The sequence below is a fragment of the Lissotriton vulgaris genome, chromosome 1_1, assembly GCF_964263255.1.
Source record: "Lissotriton vulgaris chromosome 1_1, aLisVul1.2, whole genome shotgun sequence".
Taxonomy (NCBI): domain Eukaryota; kingdom Metazoa; phylum Chordata; class Amphibia; order Caudata; family Salamandridae; genus Lissotriton; species Lissotriton vulgaris.
The window spans coordinates 1332752961-1332767026 of NC_141685.1; the positions used below are offsets into that span (position 1 = coordinate 1332752961).

At 44.3% G+C, this 14066-nt stretch overlaps 1 protein-coding gene across 1 annotated transcript in view; it reads right to left on the reverse strand.

Annotated features, from left to right (window-relative positions):
• Positions 1-6193: 6193 nt before the first annotated feature.
• Positions 6194-14066, reverse strand: part of LOC147749118 (transmembrane protease serine 12-like) — a 427409-nt gene continuing 419536 nt past the window's right edge. The window contains exon 4 of the mRNA XM_086966340.1: positions 6194-6523. Within this exon, the coding sequence (XP_086822466.1) occupies positions 6197-6523 (327 nt within the window). The 3' untranslated portion in view covers positions 6194-6196. The remainder of the gene's footprint in view (positions 6524-14066) is intronic.

Below are 14066 nucleotides of genomic sequence, written 5' to 3' on the forward strand. Positions count from 1 at the left end.
AACCCATCTTAACCCTATAAATATACCCTGTACCCCAAAACTCAAACCTACCCCTGAACCCTAAAATACCCCTGTACCCCAAAACCCAAACCTAGCCTGAACCCTTTAAATACCCCTGTACCCTAAAACCCAAACCTAGCCCTGAACCCTAAAAATAACCCTGTACCCCAAAACCCAAACCTACCCCTGAACCCTAAAATACCCCTGTACCCCAAAACCCAAACCTAGCCTGAACCCTTAAAATACCCCTGTACCCTAAAACCCAAACCTACCCCTGAACCCTAAAATTACCCCTATACTCCAAAACCCAAACCTAGCACTGAACCCTAAAAATACCTCTGTACCCCAAAACCCACACCTATCCCTAAACCCTAAAACTACCCCTGTACCCCATAACCCAAAACGATATCTGAATCCTTAAAATACCCAAACACCCCAAAACATATACCTCATTACCCCAAAACATATACCCCTATACCCATACTTACCTTATCCAAACATAAAAAAAAACATACTTTTACCATTCATGCATTTACAACGAATTTCTGCTGTAAATGTATGCGCGGTAAAAGCATATAAAATGTAATGCCACATTTCGACGCTTAAAATCGCAAATGACCTTGTTTCTATGGGGCTCGGACAGGTGTAGAGTTGCGCTCAAAACGCTCATCCGCCCAAAAGGCGAGGGAGAACTAGCGGTCCCAGACTTCGAACTCTACTACCTCGCGGCCCAACTGCAGTTTTTCACGCAAGAGGTGGCGAGGGTATTCCGTGGCCCAGAGCATGAGAGAGAGGGAGGCACTCCGAGACATGTCCTCGCTGATATTACCTTGCAGCAGAGACTAACCCCGAGCGGTTTAACTCTTGAGGAGCAGACGTTTAGGCTCTGCTGGAACCGCTCCCAACGTTGTGCGGGAGTACGACATCCGTACGCACCTGAGATACCTCTCGGAATGGTGACGGTGCTCCCCCATGGAGGGGATTGGTCGCAATTACAGACCTGGGAAGATGCAGGGCTGCAGGTCCTTGGAGACTTATACGACGATGGGGTGTTAATACCGTATCAAACGTTGCAAGAGCGGTTTGATCTTCCGCGGGGAGGTTTTTTACTGCATGCTGCGGTGACCAGAGCCATGCAGGCACATTGGAGAGGGGGACTCTCGGAACCCACAACGACCATGGCCTGTCAGTATACCATGATGGCGGCGGGAACTTATAAGGCAGTAACGTGCCTGTATTCTAGAATGCTATGAGAAAACTTGCCGCCCTTAACAGCGTTGAAAACCAAGTGGGAATCTGACTTGAATAAGGAGATCCCTGAGACAGCTTGGGCACAGATAGTGCGTCGAGCTCGGAAGAGCATGAAGAACGCACGCTTCCAGCAAATACAAATACAAATACACTTCTACGTCCTCCATAGGGCCTATCTAACACCCGGTAAAATGAGGAAATATTTCGGAGCGGCAGAGGCAGCGTGCCCCAGATGCACTACAGAGGGAGCGGAAATGGAACATATGTTTTGGTCCTGCCCCGACTTGAGGGATTACTGGCGGGCGATTGGTGACTCACTGAACGAGGTGACAGAGAGAAGCCTACATTTTGATATGGCTGTCAGTATACTGCATTGGTTCCCACACGCTCCCAAAAATAGAGTTACAAGCAAATTTATTGATATGGGCCTTCTCCTAGCCAAAAGAGAAATCACAAGGCTTTGGAAGGCGAGAACGGGTCCCACACACAAGAGGTGGGCTAACGAATTCTTGAAATGGGCGGCAGCCGAAAGCACACTACGATACCAAATGGCACGCCGGAGACCAGACGACAGGGCGATGGCCACAGCGGCTGCATGGGAAACACTAGTGCAGGCCTTGCGAGATAGTACATTGCAAGATGATGGGAGTCCACAGGACCCGGACGGGGACACTCCCCAAGACACACTAGGCACATCACATACCTAGACAACTATTAGCTCCTGATGACACCCATAGATGAAGACCGAACGAGCTCTAACACGTAGGTGGTGGAATCTAGGGGGGGGAGGGAAGTTGGGGATAGCTTGCGGGATGTAGAGGGGGATAAGGGAGAAAAACCAAAAGCGGACTTGGGAACTCCTTACGAAATGGATGCAACCGTATTTTGCACTACTGCTTATGACATTTCCCTGATCAACGCCGCCCGACCTCTGGGTTGTGGGTTCCAAGGCTGTGTAAGGAGCTGAATAATGATAGATGCAAGAGGAGGTCAAAGATGCTATGTTTACATAAAAGCATTATGTGTGTCATAAGTCTGCAATAAAAACTATTTAAAAAAAATAAATTACAAAATTAAAATGTAATGCCATGCGTTTTAATGGCATTGCGGAGTCATGGTACTTTCCTAATGAAAGTATGCAGAGTCATGGTATGCGGAAAGAAAGTTGCGGAATAATGGATGTTTACCCTCCCCCGGTTAGTACATTGGTGGTACGGTGGCCCACATCTCCAGCAACATACTCATATTTTTTCACCACCCATTTGAAAAATGCACAGGTCTCTCTCATTGATGGCCATCACCGACATACACTTTTAGACACACCTCCCGCCACAAATTCTGCTCATGCCATGTTGTCGAGTTTGCGCTATATAATATTGCAAGGAAAAATAAAGTAGGGAAACTCGAGTTCACACACTACTGAACGCGCACTCTTAAGTGCATCAGCAGTGCTCTGTGAATCGGAGCGTTTCACAGGCCTGTCACAGATAAGAAATGCTATCAAAACGAAATCCTACAAAACAATATACTACTGGCCGGCAGCAATTCATACTCGGACAACGTCGGGACGGGCTGCTAGTAGTGGATAAAGTCGGTGGTCTAAGTGCATAAGATCACTGTCTGATTCAAGCTAGCTCAGCAAATAAAATCAAAGGTTCTGGAAAAGGTGCGGAGAAATGTGCAGGAAGAGATGCATTAGGAGAGTTAGTGCGAGGCCTATTTTGGAGGAAATTAGTCAAGGTGGGAAGAGGAGAAGAACGAGTGAGGTGGAGATTAGAGGGGAGCATAAGAAGAGGACTGGGCTACTCTTAAATGCACCTGGAAGCGTGGTGGGTTGGAACTACCTAGCTTTGAGCTATACGATCTTACTGCACAGCAACAGCATATAGTGCATTGGCTAGACAAAAGGGAGGACTGGGACAAAAGACTGCTGCGCTGCATGTGTGGTGGGATGTCCCTGCCTGAACTTCTGATGTTAAGGGTGTGGGCACCAGACTTGGTCTCGCATGTGGGCAGGCAATTGTGTCAGGCCTGGCGGTTTACGGCCGTTTGCAAAAATGGTGCAAACGATTGCGGTAGATTGGTGGCGAGTGGGGGGGCTTGACAAATTGTGGGAGATTTATCCAATTTACAGATTTGCTACTCTGACAGATGTTGTGCTGGAAACGTTTAATTTAGGATATGGACAATTCTTTTTAAAGTAGTTGCCAATGCAGGTGGTATCTGGAATTAATTCCCAGATGCGCAGAAAAGTTGCAGACAGGGACTTTACTAAACTTGGCAGGGGTCGTAAGTTAACCTCCTCTGTGTACAGGGCACAATGGGCAGATATCCCACATGCATTACTGATCCAGGGCAGGTGGCAGGACGAACTAGGGGAACCATTTACGGAAAAGGAGTGGGAGGGCATCCATGAGGGGGTGAGGACCACCACAGCCAACATGAGATTTAAATTAATACTGTGTAATGATATACACCAAGTATATCTAACCCCCAAAACACTGCATGCTGCATGAGGCGTGCGCTCACCTGCCCCAGCTATTTGGCAGGGGCAGCAGACTTTATGCATAAGTTATGGTGGTGCCCGAGCTGGACACTTACTGACAGGCCATGTTGATAGGTAAACATGGCTACGGGTTGGGGTGTCCCCAGGGATGTTAAGCATTGCCTGTTGAGGTTGATACGACGCCTAAGAAGAAAGGCCTTAGTAGGAGTTTTTTGGTGCTAGGGTTGGTCCTCACTAAGTGCAAAGTGGCTATCCGCTAGATGTCAAGTACTCTTCCAGAAGTGACCAAGTGGATGAGGGACATGACTGAATTGGCAGTGGCTGAAGAGAGCCTCATGCGGAAGTGATGGAGAGACAATACACTAGCAGATGATTTGCAGACCTGGGCAGCAATGCTCTCTGACCTACTACAGTCTCCGGATGCTAGGCCCCCATGTGAGGCGAATTGGATAGCACTGGGTGATGTGAATGTAATGAGTGGTCGGGCTTTAAATAGGGTAGGGGCGAGGGTGAGTGACAGAACTGACACTCTGGGGGAAAAGAAGAAAGTAAGCACATGACTCTAGTGCTGGGACTGGCTACTCCGGACCCCACAGTCTATCTCTGTTGACCACGAACAGCATCCATTGATCAGTCTTTTCTAGAGGTTGCAGTAGAGCCGGGGGAAGAGGGGGTGAGATGGAGTAGGGTGGGGTGGGAGGCGTTGGGTTGTTTATAACATAATTTAGACCGTATCAAATTGTCTTAAATGCCAATAAAATCTATACTACAACAACAACAAAAAGAGGACTGGGCTGGTTGCAAAAGACTGAATTAGTAATGGTATCAGATGGGAGGCATAGGGAGTTTTAGCGTTAATATTAGGAGTTACATGATTAGAGGTATGAGCATGTGTAGGGGGAAGGTACAATTTGCAATTTGGAAAGGAGTACTTGCATAAATAAAATAAAATGGTGAGAAGTGTACACAATGATGGTAGTGGAGGTTTGTAGCTGATGACGATTTAGTAAGCGATAAAAAAGTAGTAGAGACATATTAGTGTAGGGGACGGTAGATGTAGATGTAGATGGAGAGGAAAGGTTTTGGTGAGGGGCAGTGGTAGGTATGAGTGGGAAGAACAGAACAGACATTAGGAATGGTGTAAAGAATGTGACTGGTCATTGCAGCCCTTGAATTCAGCAATAAATGATCCAGCAGCAGAGACAAGCCTTTTGGGTGAGCATTTTGATTGGCTCTGTACCAAAATATGAAAATGTTTCCATGATTCCATGATCATGAAGCACGAAAAGTGAACATTGTCTCATTCATCACCACGGGTGGGTTGTACTGACAGTGCTAGTGCACCTCTAATTTATTTAGTCATAGCCATAATGATCAGATTCGAGCTAGCACTACAAAAGATATTTATTTACTGAAGTATTTTGTAAAGCCTGACATACACCAAGAATAGGGTTTCTTGGTGCTAGGAAGAGGAGGATCGGGTGCCTGGATCTTGACCACCAGTGAAATTTGGAGATGAGCTATGAATTGACATGTTTTCTGAAAGGGAGAAGCTCAACTTTCAAGTGATTTAAGGGGGCAAGGGTAGAGTTCCGAATGAAGGAGACCATGTCTGAGAAGGCCGTGCCGCCAAATCCCTTCTTTTCGAATCTTTGGAAGTGTTAACAGACCTAGAATACTTTGCATGATTTTTGAGGCGCAGCAATCGAAGAATGGTTGAGGATGTGGCCTACTTATGCACCCTCCCCTGAGCTTAAAGTGCTTGGTCCACAAATGTACAGATTGCTCACTGCCCACCAAGTATATGCCCAGACACCCTGCAAAATGTAAAATCGTTGACTTCCCACCTACGGCTTTATTGTTGTACCTTCGTTGTTTGTTTTGGCTGAAAGGCTTGAAAGAGACTGTAAGGAGAAGCGATGTCTTCCTCACACACATCTACTTTTGCTTACCTGTTTAGGACACAGTGGTGGTGGGGGGGGGGGGCGAAAGGCTGCATTCTGACACTATACAAGATAAACGAATGCATGCTCAGTGCTGGTATGTGTAAGGTTAGTTGAGGAAGGGCTGGGTATATGTCCTTGCCTGCCCGCTCCCCTGGTCTGTACTGCACGCAGAGAAGAAGGTGGAGACCGTATTTAGCGTTTGACAATCCCTCTCCATATGGTTTCTGTGCCTGCAAAGAATACCATAGTATGGTTTGAGCTTGGCACTGGAGTACAGCTACCAACTTTTAAATTAGGAAAAGTTTTTAATCTTTCCAATTCTTTACATATAGACTGTCACCTCTCGATCGCTCTGTATACTGAGACAAACCTTTAAACGTGTAAACGTAATGGCTGCTTTAAGTAAAAATTGTAATTTTAAAGTATTTCCTAAAAAACAATTCATGATCTAAAAATGTACACATATTTACTATGCAGCTTTCATACAACGTTTTCAAATAATAAAATCACTTTGTTTATTAAAGAAAAAAATAACAGAGCAACCGCAGAAAGTAAAGAAGGCTGTAGTTTTACAAGTCTCCCTGGGAGGGGTGTTGCTAAGTCTGACATCCTGGGTGTCCATCGCTGCCGCACTGTTTTCGTCAAAGATTAATTGCTTGTGCATTAATTTGTATTTTATCCAGTTTCTGTAATTTTCCACGCGTGTGTAAACTCCAGGATGAGACGGCTTCCCGCATTCATATCCAAAACTGGTAATGCCCATCTGATAATACCTCATATACTGTGGAACATAGCATACAAGTGGCCCACCACTATCTCCCTGAAACGAAAAATGCAGGTGCTTATTTAAGTGCAAAACAGAGAAGTGTTGATAAACAGACACAGCAGGTTCCTTTTAGGCATATAGAACATCTTTGGCAGGTATTATGTTTCTCTTTTTTTTTTCATTGTTAAAAATAATATTTATGTCGGCAATGAATTCAAAGGAAAATATGGGTGCTGGAGAATTGCACTACATCCATCTCTGATGCAAGCCTCCTTATCTATGGTCTAGGCAAGGCAGGACCTCGCAGGAAAGAGGTTTACATCTTTCCTTACTTGAGAAACAACAAACAACTGGAAATTGACAATCTTGCTGATTAAGAATAGATTTAAAGCTAAATGAAACAGGGATGAGGCATCCTTCAGCCCCAAGTCAAATGCACAGCTATATAAAGCCTTCATGGCCATTCAATTTCATCCATCATGTCATCCATTCTTCAAGTGCCACTATGGCACTGTGTCATATTGCACGCACTCTTACAAGATATGGATAAGACGGAATAAGATGATTAAAATGGAGTGCTCCCCGAACCCCCCTCGCATAGATTTAAAGCTAGCCATGTCTTTGGAATATTGGCACTTAAAGGATCGGAGTCTCTTCCCAAAACAGTAGTGAGGCCCTTTTTTATATTTTATTTTCATATATTCCCCCCCACCCTCCGCAAGCATATCAGCATATATGTACATTAGACAAAGTGAAGAATACGTAATCCTAAATAATCATAATCATAAACCGACTCCTCAACTAAACAGTGAATAGAAATCTGTATTCTGCTCCCTACAGCACACAGTTGTACCTTAGACATAAGAGAAACAAAGAAAAGAAAAATGAGAAAAAAAGAAAGGCAACAAAGAAGAGGTCAGGGAGAGAAAAAATGCATAGCAATGTTTAGAAAATAGTATTATCATCCTTAGATTTTTCCTTAAACTACATTGGTCATACTTTCTTTCCATTTTATTAAAGGAGCCCAAATACTTTGACCCAGTAACTTCAATTTCCTACCTTTCCTATCATAAATTGCTCTTTCTATTGTATATATATAAATGTGGGGGCAGAGAATCTAACCATGCAGAAGCAATTTTAATCCTTAAAATAGCCATAGCAACAAATAAAAAACGATATATATTCTCCACTTGGGTCACGCTGCTGACTCCTAACAGAACTAATTCATGGGTTAGTTTAACTTTAATCCCCAGTGACCAATCTAGATATTCCTCAATTTGTTTCAATAGGTCTTGCAAATGGGGGCAGGATGCAAACATATGATTCAGATCCGCTTCCCTGGTGCCCCGCCCCACTGAGCAATTCTGGCCGGGGTGTAACACAGCGAAAACATAGTTCTATAATGCTGTGCCTGAAGCCCGGCAGAGCATAAAATCGACTGACCGAACTCTAAGGACCTCAAAAGTGCACCCGGAACAGCTCCTACTCGCTCAGCCCACTTAGCCTCCTGTTTAGTTAAATCGTCTTGCTTAAGACTTTTTAATTCTGCATATATTAGCTTCCTTGCATAATGTCAACAATAACGTTACTCTCAAATCCACAAACCCCCCGTTTTTTTAGCAAAATCTGTAAATACCATTCTCCAACAAAAACTCCATCTGCATATCGCTATATTGCCGAAAATCATCTATTCTAAATAAATACCCAGCCTTATGGACACCCTTGGCGTCCCACCCTGCCATGGTTTCATCCGAAAATATTTCTGGAAACGTGGGGTTTTTATATAGCACAGTTTAGTAGTTAACTCTTCCCAGGCCAATCTTCTTCTTTAAGGACCCCCAAATCTTGAAAGCAGCAATCAGAGTCTTAAATTTCGTTTTTTTGTAATAGCTGGGCTCAGAGAATTTATAAAAGCACCTCCCTGCATTTTCGCCCAGTAGCAATTTATAAACATCAGGTAGTTCGATTCCCCCTTCAATACCCGGGGGACATTCCCCTATAAGCACACCCATATATTGTAGAGCGGCAGCCCAGTAATAGCTTTTGAAATCGGGAACCCCCCCCCCCTTTCCCGTGGCAAATACATAAAATGCATAGCCGGTCTAGTTTTGCCATGTGCCCAAAGAAACCTATTGAATAAACCTTCCAATGAAATAAACCAAAATTTCTGAAATTCCAAAGGGATTGCCCTAAATAAATATAAAAATATTGGCAAAAAAATCATTTTCATAACATTACAGCGCACTACCAATGATAAATGAAGATTGTTCATCCTATCCAGATCAAGCCCCGCTTTTCTGTTTACTGGTTCTATATTTTCAGCCACTAAGTTTCCAAGATCTGCAGTAATTCCTATACCAAGATATACCGCCGAGTCAGTAACGCGGGGATCCTGAAAGTTAATTAAGTGGTTCGTAATTATTTGGGTCTTAGATTCATTTAGTGCATACCCAGAAAGTATGCCGAACTCTGAGGCTGATAGCACAACTGCTTCTAGCACTCCTTTAGGATCTGAAGAGACTATGGCAACATCGTCCGCATATGCGAGAACTTTGTTTCAATCCCTTGACTGACCACAGGGGAGATTCTGCTATTAGCCAAAGACAAACGAAGTAGAGGGTCCATATATATAGCAAATAATAAAGGGGACGAGGGGCAGCCCTGCAGCGTTCTACGCTGTATATCAAACAAAGGAGTATAGTTACCATTTGTTTTTATTCTATCAGTTGGGGCCCTATATAACACTCAAACCGATTGTATAAACCCCTCTCTAAGACCAAACCACCTCATTGCTTCCCAAAGGAAATCCCAGGAGACACTATCAAATGCCTTCTCCGCATCTAACAGCAGAATGGCTATAGGGTCTCCTGAGATCTCCATTGCATCAAAAAGGGTGATCACACGTCGTATATGTTGTGTCGTACCCCGTCCTAAAATAAACCCATGTTGGCAGGGTGAATAGTTTTTTTTTTAAATTCCATTTAAGCGTGTGGCTAGGACTTTAGAAAAAACCTTGACATCGCTGTTCAGAAGCGTAATTGGACGGTATGAACCCGGTTCCCTAGCTGGTTTGTCTTTCTTAAGAAAGATCACAACATCTGCTCCTGCCCATGAATCCGGAGCAGGCTCAACTTTTTGAGCCAGTGTCATCACCTCTATTAAGTCAGGGCCTATCTCATCCTTGAAGATTTTAAGAATTCAAGCGAAATTTGATCGGGCCCAACAGCTTTACCCGAGGGCAGATCTTGCAAGGCACCCATTATTTCATCATCAGAGAATGGCCTCTCCAATTCTTTGATGTCCTTGCGATCTGCCATCTGATTTGGAATTCTATCTAGATATTCGCAAATATCTTCCGGCACCACCCCTGCACCGCTAGAATACAACTGTTGATAGAAAAGCCTAAAGGCTTCCCGAATACCTACAGCATTCGTAATAACCCTCCTGTTACTATCAAAAATTTCAGAAACCTCACACGCTGAAACTTTCTGCTTGGTTCTAACAGCCAAAAAAATGCCCCACCCGCTCATTAAATTCGTAGCTCTGTTCTTTTAAGCCAAATACATTTCTTTGGCTTTTTCAGCATAGTGATCCCCTGCCTCCACCTTTTTCATAGCTAACTTCACCAATAATTCATCAAGCGCTTCACCCGATATGATCGCCAACACTAATGCTTCCTCAAGCATAACCAGTTCCTGCCTAATTTAGCCATCCTTTAGTCGCTCCCGCTTCTGTCGGTGCAGACTATAGCTCTTTCTCTCCCCTCTCACAGCAGCCTTAAATGTATCCCAAACATTTCCAACCCTAGAGGAACCTCGATTGTGCTCCCAAAACTGCCTAATCCACCCTTTCATATATATAATTTAAGCAGGATCATACAATAACCTCCCTTCGAAGGTCCAACCAACATTCCTTCTTTCCAGCATTGTAAAATTAAGATCCAGCACCAATGGATTATGATCTGAGATAGTTCTAGGATGCTTCTCAATCCCTGCCTGGGAAATACACTGATTGGACACGAAAAAGTAATCCAGGCGAGAGACAGCCTTATGTGGAGCAGAAAAAATGTGCTACCTGAATACAGGTGTTTCAGCTAAGACCATATATCAACTAGTCCATTATTATAGACTAAGTTAGACAAAGCAAAGCCCACCTTCCTTTTTTTCCCTATATATTTACTAAGCGGATCGTCCCAGCGCACCCCCAGACCATTAAAATTTAAGTCTCCAGAAATGATTATCGGGGCAGGCCATGTTGCCAGACTAGAATCTAAATAATCCAATATCTCTTAATCATCACATGTGGACACATATACCGAGCCAAGTGTAAATTTAAAATGATTTAGCGAGCATTCAGCCAAAACCCACCGCCCCCATTGGTCAGCAGATTTTCTAAGCACAGGGACATCATTCCTCCTAGGTAAAATTGCGACCCCCGTGTTCGTGAATAGTTTATACCCAAGTTGTTCTAGCAAACGTGCTCTGCAGCCCTCAATGTGTGTTTCCTGAATACACACAAAATCCACATGTAGGGATTTTAACCAAATTGCTGCCTTATTCCTCTTGACCTGGTCACTAAGACCACAGATATTTACTGTCAAAAATCGTAAAGTCATGTTCGTGAATCCTGCGCACCATTGCCACTAATCCTATTTACAGTTTCTCTTTTGCACTTCATTTTAAATTTCAGATTACCAGTTATCTCCTGAATCACATTGTCTATCCAGATGCCTTTCTTTTGAGTCCGCCTATACTCTTCCTCACAAAGTCTTCGCTCGCAGAGTACCCCTTGTAATGCTGATTGCTTCCATACCTTCAACTCGTGCCCATCCCACAGCAACCCCCCACCCCCGCCGCCCAACCTCCCATACAGGCAACAAGGTCCATCATGACCTAGATATGACCGCTGGGACTCCTTCACCGTCAGTGCCAAACAGAAACCCCTCTGCCCCCCCAAAAAAGGGGAAAGAAACCGACCCCCCTGACCACCAAATGTGATCTTCCACCCTCACACCGAAATAGCAACATTCTGATCAAAGAGTCTACCAACAGTAAAGATCCTCTACTATAGTTTAGCTTCTACTAAGTATATCTTAATGTCAAAGTGCCGCAAGTCTTGGTCCATTCCCGTGTGGCATATCTCAGTCCTTTCCAGCGGCCCCCTTTCCAGAGTATTACCAAGAGACTTTACTGCTCTTAAATCTGTAATTTCTGTAAGAAAATCTTGGGCATTAATTTCTGAAAAAAACATCCTGATATTTTGGTTCATAAGAATTCTGCAACAGTAATTCAGCAGTCAAGGGAGTAAAACAATACAATACCAACTTTGATCAATGCCTCAAATAGGTCTGAGCGAAGGGGTGTGGCAAACAAACCGCACACACGATTGGGAGATTGGTCCTGGAGGGACTTCTGAAAGTCTTAAAATTCTGAAAGACTTAAAATTCCTTCCTTCCTTGTTTCAGACCTGTGTCTTTCTTTCTTCATCCTTTCTCTGCTTGTCCCACCTATCCGTCCTCCTCTCTAGCCTTTTCTTTTCCCTCTTTACTTCCATCATGCATCCTTTTTTCTTGCCGTCCATCAATCTGTCTCTCCATCAGTCCTTCTCTCTAGCCATCTATCCCACTATCGATCCATCTTACTTTCCTTCTTGCCATCCAACCACCACTCTTTTCTTTCCATCCATTCATTCCTTTCTCCACCCATCCCTATATCCTCCTCTCCATCCAGTCATCTCCGCACCCATCCATGACGCCCTTGTCCCCTGTGAGGCAACACCACAGAGCCTGGCAGCATTTAGGAAACAAGCATTGAAATGCAATAGGTCTCGCCTTTGATTAAGTGAAAACCATTTGCTTTGCTAATGGTATTATATAGCAAAGCAAATGGCTTTAACTTAATGAAAGGCGAGACCAATTGCATTTTTAATGCTTGTTATTGGAGGAGTGTTCTGAAAACTGAGCAGCATTCCTTTCCTTCTGGACTGGACCCAGCACTCTGCATTTTCCTCCACATTTTGGTTTGAGGAAATCCAACTAACCCATAAGAGGACAAGTAACTCGGCGACCTTGCACTCGGGGCCTCCGGCTGGGCTGCAGCCTCCAGCCAGACTAAATTACCACACAAAAAATTACCTGGAGAAGGCATTCTTCCCTGCAAACCCTATGATGCCTAGAGGGCTTAAACATTTACGACACATATTTTTTTGATTAAGACAAGATTGGTTTAACTAAATTAAGAGAACTCCAGGAACATATGTGGTCATCTTCAGAATATAGGACAACAATACATTTTGACCTCAGTGAGGAGGGGACCCTGCTGGCACGTCTGTCCTAGAGTGAAGTGAAGCCCTCCCCCAGACACAAACTAGGGGTTATAATTCAATCCCTCCCACAACCTTACAGAGGCTGTGGCATCTACAGCACCATTCTCAGCCATACAAGGAAGGGGAAAGACTGACAACTCTGGCATGCTTCACACCCCGCCAGCCTTCGAAGTTGTTTTTGCGATCCCATCAGCTGCACTTTTAAAAAGACCTCACCTGCACCCATCACGGCACGCCCCAGGCTACAGTGGCAGGGAGACAGGGTGGCTACGATGGCCTCACCAGCAGGAAAGAGGACTGGAGCAGGTTTCTGTGACCAGCTATGTATTTGCCCTCAAGTAAGGGTGGGAGGAATGTGCTTCTAAGCTCGTAGAGATAGTTACACCCACCCAGAAAGAAGCACTCACACAAAATGACATCAGTTCACCTATGTGCTTTTTTAACCACACTGCACGAGCACACAGATTATCCTCCTACGTGATTTCCAGCCACGCCCAACCTCAGTTCCGTAGGAGCCTTAACAGGGCCAAGGGAAGCCTTGCCAATGGTCCTCCTCCCAAGGTCAACCCATCAGTAGATGCCAGTGAGACTAGCATCTCTGGAGTACAAGGAGACACTAGTCAAATGACCATTACCATTCGGAAAAATACATTACATGCTTGTTAGATCCCATTATACAGGATCCACAAGGTCAATTACAGGAGGACTTTATTTGTCCAGGTGGGCCAAAGAAAAGGTCATGGCACTAGCCATCAAAATAGGAGTAGACAAAATAACTTAGAATTACTAGGTATTAAAAACAAGAGTTTGCAATGCAATAGGTCTTGCATCATTAAAGTTTGAGCTATTGGCATTGCTAATAATAATGCAATACCAATAGCTCAAACATTTTAATGCAAGACCTACTGCATTGCAAATGCTTGTCTTATGTTTTCCATATTGGTTTGGTACCTCCTGTTTTTATCTTACTGAAATTCTTTTGTCTTACACAGTTTCTTGATTGAGCACCCCTCTGTGCAGTCCGCCAACAGTTAACCCCTTCCATGCTGGTGACGAACCCCAGCCGTCATGCACTACAGTGCTCGTGTGCTGATGACGGCTGGGGTTCGTCATGGCCCGCCCGTGTTCTGCCGGCGGCCGCACACGGGGAAAATCGCGGCCGCACGGAAGGGGTTAAAGATAGTGGTTGTTTACATACAATTTTCCATGTGTTATTGGGGCATTTTCAATATCTTACTTGTACACAGTAATAAGCGCCACGTTCAAAGAGTTA